The following is a 12659-nucleotide window of genomic DNA, read 5'->3' on the forward strand; positions in this document are numbered from 1 at the left end:
TAAGCCTGACTGCTCTGTGCGGAACTATCCAAGGGTGAGCATAGGTTATACAGTGACTGTAATAACCCACCCCTGACGGGAGTGGTAGATTCTGCCAGACTAGGGTCTTACTTACCTCAGCCAACTAAAATGTGACACCTCCAACATCCAATCATAGTTTGGAAGGTGAGAATGGCTTCTGTGCCCCTACTTCCTTCTAAAGAAGAGTCCCACTGTTTATGTTTTCTCGTAAAGTAATTAATGGTCTGTCCTATAGCCCCCATCCTCAGGGAAGGCTTCTAGGCTCCAGGTTTCTCTCCAGGTCCACTCACAGCTGGTGGGCTGGATCATCTTGTGAGTAGAGAGCCCTTTTGCTTTGTGTGGTCCTGTAACTGTAACAGGAGGCTAGCCAGATATCTTTTGGGGAGCAGTTCGTACCCCTGTGTGCTAGCAGAAGTCCCTCTGCATTCTTTGCCCAGCAACTGGGGGAGAATAATATTTCTTCTATGTGCATGTGAGGAGGTAGTTGCGAGGTGCCTTTCTTATTCTATGCACAGGACCGTGATTGCAGAATTTTAACTGGGTGCCAAAGCAATCATAAAAGTACCCAGAAGTAACAAAAAAAACAGGCAATACTTGCATGATCATTCCAGTGTGGTTTCAGTTTACATACACAGATCTCATAAAAGAATACAATGCAGTTATAGAAACTCAGCCAAGTGCAAACAAATCAAGGTACAATGATTAAACGTTATTCATAGTGCTGCATGACTGCACAGAGGCTCACAAGAAAAAGCTAAAATAAAAGAAAGACTCGTGGGACAGCTGTTGCAGGAAATAAAAATCTTGGGCACACTGTCTAAAATACAGAGACTTCATAAAAGGAATTTAAAACAATTTAGCGAATATTTTATAAAAACCGCAGAAAGAAAAAATGCATCATAGATTACACAGACCTGTCGTCACAGGGGCACAAACTGGATTCAAGAGTCCTTTAGAAGTAATTAGTTGAGGAAATATCATGGCTCAATAGCAGATAAGCAACAGTGGGCTTTAGCATTTCCGCAGTCAGCTTGTTGGAGCAGGCCTAGGCAAATAGTAACCCTTGCACACGCCTTCTATTTAAATTGCCACTCAAGGTAGGTTCAAGGAAGGCATGGACTAGCCCAATCCCTTGAAAGTATTTCTTTACATACACTAACCAAGGAATGTAAAGACCTTTGTGACATGCTAGACAGTCGTTAATAATGTATCTTGTGAGAGACGGTTCTTCAGATACATAGACAACCACAGCAACAGTGGGTGTGTTCTAATATGGTCACTCAAATAATTTAGACCCACTTACATTTAATTCAGGCACACTTCCCTCGGAAAATATCTCCTTCCTTGCCTTAATCCGTCTGGAAGAGCTTGGTGTTATCAGGATTTATGGATAATAGTGTAATATACTCGAACATAATATAGCTGACAATCCCAGTCATCCACTGGTTGCAATCAAGGTACTGAATAATAACACGTTGGTTGTGTAAGGGGGCACAAACATAGAAGGCACTGATTCAGAATGGTGCCAATAACTACTGCTCAGATAACTTCGAGAGAGAGACAAAGAAACAGTAGGAGGCTTTGTAGATCAGCAACCACTGAATAAATCACACTAATGGTGTTTATTGTTTAACTTTTATTTGGCAAGGGCAAACTGACTAGCCTCAATCATACCAGCAATACGGCCTGGAGACGAATGGCTGAGAGGATCTGTGACTTCCGGAATGGAGCAAGGCTGCACACTGGTTCAGCAGGATGGTTGCAGAGGTTGCTATAGGAGCTGATACAAATGCCACAGAGGAGCTGCCAATATGAACAGCACAGCAAGCAGGTGGCTTTTCCCCTGCACCGTATTTACAAATTGGCGTAATGCTTGCATTGTGCCATTCTGCAACGCCTTAGGCCACATTATGCCTGCATAATGTATGCAAGGGGGCGTTCTGACACAGGGAGGCCCACAAAAACATTTCACTGCACTATTCTTCCCGTCATTTTGAATGCCTGCTAAGAGCAGACGTCAAAATGACGCATCTATTTTAATTAATGAGCCTCCCTGTGCTTTGCTGCACTAATGCTCAGAGCAGGCGTTAAAGCAATGTACCCATTTTAATCAATGGGCATCCCTGTGCTTTGCTGCACTAGCGTCAAAATTTGACGATAGTGCAGCAAAGCACCACAATAGTGGCAAAATCTTTGACGCTATTGTTCTAACCATGGTGCACGGCACTGTAAACAGCGCAACCATGGTGTTGTTAGGTGGACAGGGGCGATACAAGAAAAGTGGTGCATTGAGACCGATGCCCCACTTTCTTGAAATATGCCCCTTGGATTTAAGCATGCAAAGATAAGGAAAACAAAATGGTAAATGGTAAATGGAAAATAGAAAATAAGAAACAAAGGGTTCATAAGAGTAGCAGAGGTGGGGACCAAGAAGAGTACAACTAAGTGTGGGATCCCAAATGCAGAGAGACAATCTGATTGAACTGAACTAAGCCAAAACAACTGGGAGATTATGCGAGGTGCAGACCAAGTGCTTGCACTGGCCTTCTCTAGCCCAAGAAATGCCACCCAGGATCGAGATGTGAGAACTCGCCTAGCCTCAATGTTCCCATCCGCCATACTTGCCAAGCCTGATGTCTTCACAACTTAAATGAGGGAATACACCCTGGATGCCTGGGCAAAGGTACTATACTAGCCTTCCCGATATTCCCGACATGTATCCGCTTTCAGACATCCCGTGTGAATGTAAGGTCTCTCCTCTCCTGATGATACAAGTGTACTCTACTGCTTGGGGCCTAGACAGACAGTCTAAGGTGACTTTGAGGAAAATAAAATCTATTCCGTTCCAGAGGCTTCCATTTGAGATGTACATTTCAGAGGCAGAGCTGTTAAGGTAGCCTTTTGTGTTGCCATCTATTCCAGCCACACTCCCAGCTGACTCATCTGTTAAGCTGTCACTACTGATACCACAGAAGCCTTATTGCTCACAGTAGAATTTACAAGCCAGCTTGTATTCTTGTCTCAGTTACTAGGCAAACTGTTTTAAACTAATTTGCTCTCAGTTAACACAAAGATACCTGCCCACTACATTTTTAAATAAGATCTACTTTCTTTGTTGAAGTAGATTTCTATTAAAAATTGAACACACAATATTGAAAATCTCTATCAGTTTCCAGGCAGAAATAGGCTTTTTGTTATCACTGGGCCTGCTCACAGAACAAGCAGCTTTCTTTACATAGAAGCATACAGCTTTTGGCAGCTGCCGAATTATATTCCTTATTATTTAGTATGTCACGCATTTATGTATTAAGTGCCTATTGCTGAAGGCGTATAAGGCACCATTAGGAGTTACTTAGTTAATAGATAATGGTAGATTTCCTTGCCAGGTGTCACTGCAATCATTTTAAAACTGCAGCCCAGCCAGCACCCTCTGGTCATACACTTAAAGCAAACATGCGGGCAGTGTAAATACACATTGCTGCTCGCATCTGGAATTTAATTGCCATGCCACCACTGGTGTCTTTAATTTGCCCACTTACCAGTGCCTTATTGTAAAGGCATAAGGACACAGCAAAAGCTCTGTTGCACAGACTCAGGAAACGAGGAAAACTAAAGTACATAAAAGACAACAAAAAACTAAACCCAAGGAGACCACTCAATGAGCCCCCTCACTCCCCCACCGTTGTACCTTTTTCACTGTATCTATTTTACTAAACAGACTTTCCAGGGTAGCCATAACTTTTTCAGTGTCACATGGAGGACCATCCAAAGCCACATTCGGGTCCAAAACAGCCCTGTCAGCTTCTTTTTTGCAAGTAATTTGGTGAAAAATCCCCATTTTCTGCAACATCTCTCCACCATATGCATAGGAAACAGTCTGCACTGTAGGGAATACATACCGCAGAGCAGACTTCTGAGTCTGCCCCACCCCCTCTCATAGGCACACTACAGGCCTCTGCCTTCTTACTTACTTGGTAGTGTGTTCTCCACCATAGACCCCCACAACTACCACTGTCAGGTGCACAATCTGAGCCCTCTTTATGCTCCAGTCCATGCCAAAAAAGCCTGAGCTGCAGCCCCAAGGGTAAACAAGCATTTGCAATGTAATAGGTCTCGCATTAGCGAGAGTTAGAGCTGGTGGCGTTGTAAATGATAATGACAACTTCGCATTTGGGACCTTATAAATATTTAGCCATGGAGCACATTAAACCTTTATCAGAAATAAACTGTGTTTGTGCATTTCTTCATACAATTGGCATTAGACTGTAATGGTCTGAACAGCCCCTATAGAGAACCACAGTAAAATTAGCATTTGGAAGAAACATGGTCATGTAAACATATATTCAGCCCCTAGAGGGCATAATCACATACAAATGTTTTTTAGATAATATTGCAGTGTAATCATATAATCAGGCCCTTGAGGGCATAGTGTATTTCACATTTTCAGGCCTAGCAGGCCATTTAAATATCATTTAACTGTGGAGTCAGTGTGTAAATCTGCATTGAATGGTGGAAGAGGTTACATTTTCAGCCCCCTCTCACCTAGTGTGACCCACAGGTGGACTGAAAAGAAAGAGTACATCGTTCTGAATGTACTGGTGGTGGTCCCATTGCCCTAGGACCACCACAGGCTGAATTGTGGGCAAAAATATGTGGCAAAAGTAATGCCTGATAAGCATTATGGGTTGAGTTTCCCCAGAGTGCAGTGAATATTGTAGTATTGGTTCCCCCGCTGTGCTGGGAGAGCTGATGTTGACGATTCATTCCTAGCTCGATTTCATGCATATAAAGCAACAAAAAAAGCACAAAACACAGGTAAAACATAACTACTTGTAATGACCGATTATGTAGAGTAAGGACCAAGTGATAGGCAAACGTGCAAAATGAACTGTTCGGGTGAACAAGAGTGCTTACTGACAAACACGAGAGGCAGGAAACAAAGAAAAATAGTTCCTTCAAACAACAGAAAAACATTCCAGGCGTAAGTAAACTGTACTTGGCTGGTGTTTCTCAGCCAAGTACAGGAAGTGACGTATCGGCTGCCAAACCACTTAGCAGGCTGCACAACAAGAGAGTCACTGCCTCTAAACCTACTGGAAGTGAAGGCAGCGGCAGGCAGGAGCAAATGCCTATATTCCATGCAACAGGTCTTCCAGACAGAGAATGCGCGCTGTCTAGGCTCGACCTAAAAAGGTGGAAGCTGCATCAAACGCTTTCAGAAAGGTAACTATCATGCTCACCTCCAAGCTCTGTCCCAATTTCCATTTTTCATACATTTATAAAACACTATAAAATGTCGTTTATAATCTGAGTGAGCTTTCATTGTATTTAAAGTAGCTGTCTAATGGAGATGACTGCATCATTATGGCGTAGAAGACCAAATAGATGTTAGCATAAGCAGATGAACTCCCCTGGGAACCAAAGTGCAGTTTACAACTTGAGCTTTGTCAAGAAAACACCATTCATACTCACAAAATGCAGGACTGGTTTTGTGGCTGCAGGTAGGAAACCCGTGGGCTGCTCCAAGGCCAGCATTTCAGACCTCTGTCTATCCTGCTTGCCCATCACAGGAAACTGATTTGATGTTCTGGATATTCGAGATGGAAAATAGGTTGTCCCTCTCCATATTGGATTTACAAAAAGTTAGACACAATATTTTTGCGAATAGAAAGCAAATCTTAGCACACTTTGCTGAGACCCCCAATGCTGAAAAGGGGGGAGCAACTCATCTAAGAAGAGCTTGTGAATATGGTAAAATAACGTATTCAGCTTTCATCAGTATACAAGAACAGCATACTAAATACATTACTAATAATGCACGATGGTAAGTGCATATCAACAAACTGCAAGAAAACACAGTCTGCTTCCTAGTCCATTATACAAAACAAACAAAACAAAACAAAAAAAACTTAGAAGTACCACAAGTAAGAAATAAAGAAAAGACCAAAGGAAAAAAGCTGCAACATTGACCAAGCTAGCTGGCGACTGCTGACTTTTACACTAATAGGCAAACGGTTGCCTTGTTGGAACATATTGTGCCTGGTTGAAGTTTAGCTTCTCCCGTGATCGGTGAGGTAGTCCTAATTGCTGCTTTTTCAGTCTAACCCCTTGCCTGCCGTTGCGAAGCTCAATAAAGTATTTGTAGGTACTGAAGTAGTTTGGTATCTGCGAGGCATCTGGGGAGCCATCGACCCCTGTTTGACGCTCCTGAACGTTGAGAAGCCTGAGTGTGCCTTTCTTAGTATAGAGCGGATGGGTAAGACGCCTGTGATACACCAGAGGCTTGGTCATTTGGAGAACAGCTTGAAAAAGGTGGCAACTCAGAAGCTGTGCTGACAACCACACACAGTGAGACTTTATAGCTGCGGGGCAAGGCTCCAATTTGAAAATCTTATGGTGTTTCTCCATACCAAGGCTGAAAGGTTGACATATTTTGGAAAGCCTGAAATACCATACCAGGGAATTGAAGCGTACCAGCAAGGGGGAAATGTCCCAATCCGTGTAAGGAACCTGTGCACTTAGGTACTTGAATGATTAATCTGTGCTCTGCTTCTATGGACTGGACATTTGCATCTGCTGAATTTCCCCGTTTGCCATTTGAAACTGCTTAGATAGCTAGGTAAGTAGATGGACAGGGAAGGAGAGATAAAGATTCTGGGGTTGCGCCTTCTATGTTCATGAATTCAGTGAAGATTCTGTGATGAAAAAACAGCTCGCACAATAACTCGAGGATGCAGAAAGTAATTGTTTTCTAGGAAACCTGGCTAGAATAGGAGTCAACGCCAGAACTTGTACTCGTGAGAAACTTTAGTAAATCAGGGCTCCAGTAAATTAAAAATAAAATACCCCATTAGGGCGGTAATTCCGTGTCACTTCAACGTATTGTTAATAGGAATCATTACAACTCATTGCTCAGCCTGAAGTGAAGAAGTAAAGAGAATATGGACATTAGGGCCTGCGCTATGGCAAGATAATTCTAGACGTCTTCCTACAGTGTTAATCCCAACTTGAAACATCAAATGCCAGGGGTGGGGATAGCAAATATGTATTTTGCCCATGGAATCAAAAAGTCTACTGCCCGCCTTAAAGGAAGATTTATCAAAATGACTGTAGCAAGAGTAAGGCAGAAATAAATATGCACAAAAATAAAATCACACCACACAAAATGTATGTAAATATTTATTTGCAAATGTTAATAAAGAAATCTGTAAACGTATATTATTAAAATAATCATGGTACTCTTTGTTCTAGCGTACTTTCGTTAACATCCTAATAATAAGCACAGGATCAAGTCCTATTTATTTATTCCTACATTAACCACTGTGTATTATTTTCAACTCCGATAACGTGTAGCGCCTCCCGTGAGCCCGATGTTCTCATCTACACAATGATCAAGGGCAACAGGACAAACAGAAAAATAATAATGCAAGGCCACAGCTTGCGCCAATTCTAGAACATTCACAGCCTGGCCGGTTTTGGGAATGCAATCACGGAGAGAACCGGACACTAAAATGAGACCAGGGTGACACGTCTTTTTAAGTGAATCAGGGGAAACGTAATGACATCTTTCATTACAAAATGTAATTGTGCACAAAGTTTCTTCATAAAAGGTAGTGTGATAAATTGCAAATATACCACTGCATAGTTTTGGAATAATAAGACATACAAAATTCGGATTATTTAAAGAACAATTTAAAAATGATTAGACCCTAATCTCTATATATACAAATGGCAACTTTTGTATGCACTTACACGCTTTAAAGTTTAATTATAAATAAGCATGCTTCCACCTATAAACAGAAGTCAATTTTTAATCGAGACGCAGTCATCCAATCTATTACTAAGGGTTCTTTTCGGCATCTACAGCCTGTCTAGCATCTGCAACAGCCTCTGGGACTCGAACTGTTATTCCTTCCATTGCCTTCGTCAAACAGATCTGGCAGCCCAGTCGAGATCTGGAGAGAGAAACATATTTCCACGTAAGAACGTGTAAGAGAGGCATTTTAGTGTACATTGAGGAGGACTCATCTAGTACCACTTCCCATAGTCAAAAGTGCTTTTGTAAATTGGCCCAATGACCACAGCAATATGGCCACATTATACTCATTAAACTGATGACCGGGACCCTCTACTGAATTCTCAAACTGCTGGGATGACAGGAAGTATCCAGAGAGATAAGCCAGCGATTTAACCCCCAAAAGAGGTTCCCGTCCTCTTGAGAAAATTGTAAAAACATACGGTTAAAACTGCACTTTAGGACACATTTTTCGAACAAAGGCTGTTGCGATGCTGAAAATGCTGACATACGAGTAATCTGGTCACACAATATGACACATTCTCCTATTTATTTTTCACAATGAATAAAAACGTGCTCCAAATCAACCTTTTACCTGTTTTCATGTAATGTCCAAGATCATTTTATACCTTATTACTACTGTAAATGAAAATACAGATCTTATAATCACAACCTACTCAGAATGGCTACTGCTCAGATTACAGATAGTTTAAAAAAGCATGTATACACAAACGCCTATATATCTCAAGCTGCACCAGACCCAGGCCACAGATAGCAGATTAATGTAGCGGTGATAATTTAAGTAAAGGCTGACCAAGTGCCCCCAAATGTTTCATAAATTATGTCTCATAGTAGCCATAAATTCAGCAATAAATCCAAAACAGAACGGGTCTTGTCACATGAATATTAGCTTTAAAAATGCAGTAAATACACTTTTTATTAAACATGTCCTTGCCATTTCCAGAAAATGTCATTTTCATCCCCAAAAACCAACTTTACATTTTTGGTCAACGAGAAAGTTCTAGAAAACAAAATTTTGTTGCAAATTAGCACTAAATTGCCAATTAGTAAATGCACTAAATTATCCACAAATATTAATTTGTCAGTTTAATATAGTGTTGGAACCTTCAGTATATCTGGTTGCTTGGAAAATAACCTGTCATCAGGCTGGGAGTTCCCAGAAAAATGTTATGTTATACAGCAATATTAAAAACATCACGTTGACTCCGTGTCCTGGTAAAATCCTAGGGCCTCAATGAGATGGACCCACTGTCAACTAGAGGGCTGTTTTCTCAGCTAGTAACTCTGGTCTGTGGATAACACTTAGCAATACAGCTGGTAGAGGTACGTCCCTCTCGTGTTCTTGTACTCTCTCTCTCTCGTTCTCTCTCTCTCGTTCTCTCTCTCTCTCTTTCCCCCCACCCCCAAAAAAAGGAACATCCTGTTCTGGACTTAAAAAATGTTGCCTGGCAACTGGATAGAGTATATCCATATTCTGTATTGCATGCATGTGTAAAGTGGCGAGCGTACCGGTAAACTCCGCTCCTCCGGCGGTGGGCGGAGATTGTCAATCTCCAAATGGAGCGCAGAGTGTCAAAAACTCAAGAAACTCCGCGGGCGGAGTGGAGTTTACCATGCACCCCTACCTTCAACATCAAATGAACTGTTGCCTTGACAAATCACATTGCTGTATGAACTTTGACATATCGATACCCAACAGGACTTTGGTCAGATTAATGTCAGAGCTTGTCAGATCGGAGATGAGGAATCCTGCATGCCAAGCCCCTTGGAGAGGTATCTTCCTCTCTGCCTTTGTCCCTTTGAAATGCTTTGCTGAGACTTAAAGAGTTTGTGTTTTCTAACACTTAAAGAAGGCTCTTGACCGAGCTTCTGGCATGCTGATGTTTTCCCTTTTTACCTATCTTTTTCTCACCTTAGTTAGAAATCTGTGGCCCGAAATTACCCTTTTCCAAATTCTTTTTGTCCTTTTTGTCTTTTGCTCGCATATGTTCCGCCCCAATTGTTACCTAATTTGGCTAAACTGTAATGCTTTCCTGTGCCCAGCCAAACTGAACTTTGATGATTTGAATTGCCCTAATGCTTGTTAAAAATGAGCAACGTTTATTCTTCGTACTTCAGTTTATACTGTAGAAGTTTTGCATTGTCCTTGTCAAATGTTTAGTTCACCTAATGTTAGTCCATTTGAGCTTACTTAGTCGCCTTAGTCAAACCTTGGTGATTCTGTATCTTTATAACTTTGTCTAGTGAATTATCTACATGACTCTGAGCTTACGTTTGTAATAAATCCTCTAACTTTATTCCTTTATGGAGTTTTCCTTGTATGGCCACATTAGTCACATTGTGTAACTTAAATGGTTTGTATTGAAATTGGTTGTGTGGTTCTACCAAATCCTGTGCAGGGTCCAAAGATGCGTTGACCTCGATGAGCACTGATTCCTTCGAAGGATGAAGATGCTCCTGCAGATCTGGTAGCAGAGGAATGGAATCCCAAAAGGGGGAGAACCATTCAAGTATAGGGCTAGAGATATCGGATTGGTCCCATGCGATTGCCAAGTCCAAAAGTTGGCCACCTCGAATTTTGACCGATGGTCCATTCCGAAGTCGGATGAAGTTCCAGCATCATTCTTGCAAGAGACGGCAGTGTATTAGTAGGGTTTTGCACTTGCACTGCTTTTGGCCTGAAGATTGCGGTAAAGTGTGATGTTGTGAAGTGTTTTGCAGAGTCGTCGTACTCATTTGATTTTGTTGCTTTTTGCTAAAAAAAAATGTCAGTGGTTGTTGGAGACGGGTCTGTCATGGCCTAAGATACCAGGATAATGCACAAGTGTAGAATACACGATTACTTCATTGTCTGCAGTGAGGTACATGTTATGAGACATCCTTGACAGTGCAAATAGGTTTCCATGAGTGAGTGTGAGTTGTTGATATTAAGTGAGCCCTGAGTGCACATGGAGGATCTGTATCAACCGGAGTGAGAATTGCTGGTCAGTTTTACTCGTTGTGCTATTGTGAAAGCTACAGCCGGAAAGTGTATCTCCGTACAGCTTTGAAGTGTTTGAATTCATACCTTTTACTGTGCAGAGAGGATTGTTGTTTTTTGCTAGCAATATTTTGCATTAGGTGTGTGTGAGAGACAACTGCGAAGCGACTGCATTGCCGAAAAGAAGGGAGTGACACGTCAATGTGTGCGGCGATGGTATAGGTTGGATGGTGCGATGCTGCATTGCTACTTGTTGAGAACATGAAAAGGGAAGTATTGCGAGATTGAAGTTACTTCCTGATTCAAATGAAGTTATTGTGATTAGTTGAATTGATAGAAAAAGTCATTTTTAAAAGCTTTAAAGAGTGCAGTAAGAGAAGATGTGTTTATTCCAGTTAGAGAAGGTATAGAGACCCCACCCGAGGGATCGCCAGTTCATTACGTATCATCCGTTAAAGGATTTCACGCATGTTTGTGGCTTGAACAATGGTGCAAGATTACTGCGAAAGAAGGTGCCTTTGCATGTTCCTGTTATGGGACTTTTAACATGAGAATTCTAGACAATCTGGGGCGGACACTGTATGACATGAAACCACCTCCAAGACCTGCACAATTTGAAGCCCTTAGTACTTTCTTTCCACATATGAAATAAACACCTTGCATGATAGTGTTTTGCCCATTCAACATAAAAGTCCGAATACTCAAACAAAAATACATCTCTTCATTCACTAGTTTACCAATCTCAGGTAATTGTTTGTGAATTACGAAATATCACTCCTACTACTTGGCACATGAATATAACCTCCACCTTGTATCTCTTTCATGGGCATTATTTTCACATTGTCCTCAGCCTGACTTGCTCCTGCCAGAGGCACATTTGGCTTTGCTTTCTTCGGATCTTTTTTCTTCCCCCATCTACCTTCCTACTTGTCTATTTCTCCCCATTTCTGAATATATGTAATAAATTCCTTAATGTGAAATTTCATTCCAGGGGAGCTCATGTTGACAATATCTTTTGTGCCAAACTCCAATCTGTAGCTTCTCTTTAAGGGCTTTGATTTCTCTAAATCCACATCATATTTCTTGCCTACTTCAGATAATCTCTCATAAGCTTGTCTTTGCACATGAACTGTAGTTCATCTTCTGTGTGGGTTTCCAATTGAGATGTGTCTAACGTTCCTAATATCATTTCATTCAATTCCAGTTTCAATCTGGGCACATTCACTGATCTGTCTTTTTCCCTTGTCTCTTCTGTTCTCGTATTGCAGTTTGTTATACCTGTTGCTCACCATCAGGGCTCAAATTATTTAACCAGTCAATCAGCTGCTGTGCATTGAACCATCAGAAACTTAAACTGCTATTCTGTGATACTCTTGCCCTCAACAATCCTACATTCTGCAGATTGGGAGCATTATAATTTGACATATTCTCATGTGTGTTAAAGGTTACTGCTCTTTGTGGAGTGCTGTAGTTTGCATTTGAGATCTGATCAGGTCTGGGTACAAAATAAGTTGCGGTTCCCTGAGGAACCCTCGCATCAGTTGTAAATCCTATCTGATTAGTCACTGGATCTGCCATTGACGTAGGGGTTAACAGGTTTAACAAGCTAAACTGTTCTCTCCATTTCTGAGTTGTTAGAATAGACTGATCTCTGCATACCAATTGGTGATATCCCAGTAGATGTAACTGCTAGGACATTTATTGAGTGTGCATTACTTCCAGGTGTACCTGGAGCATACAAAGGGACAACAAGACCTACAGTCACAGGAACTGTTAATGTATCTGGACCCATATGATTTGTTTGATTCTGAGGCACTCCTACACTTTGTCCTGTTAAGACAG

At 41.5% G+C, this 12659-nt stretch overlaps 1 protein-coding gene across 1 annotated transcript in view; it reads right to left on the reverse strand.

The window, feature by feature from the left end:
• Nucleotides 1-7187: 7187 nt before the first annotated feature.
• FDX1 (ferredoxin 1) overlaps nt 7188-12659 on the reverse strand; it is a 142884-nt gene continuing 137412 nt past the window's right edge. The window contains exon 4 of the mRNA XM_069202304.1: nt 7188-7976. Coding sequence (XP_069058405.1) covers nt 7862-7976 — 115 coding nt within the window. The 3' untranslated portion in view covers nt 7188-7861. The remainder of the gene's footprint in view (nt 7977-12659) is intronic.

This window comes from Pleurodeles waltl, chromosome 8 (genome assembly GCF_031143425.1).
Source record: "Pleurodeles waltl isolate 20211129_DDA chromosome 8, aPleWal1.hap1.20221129, whole genome shotgun sequence".
NCBI classification, from domain to species: Eukaryota; Metazoa; Chordata; class Amphibia; order Caudata; family Salamandridae; genus Pleurodeles; species Pleurodeles waltl.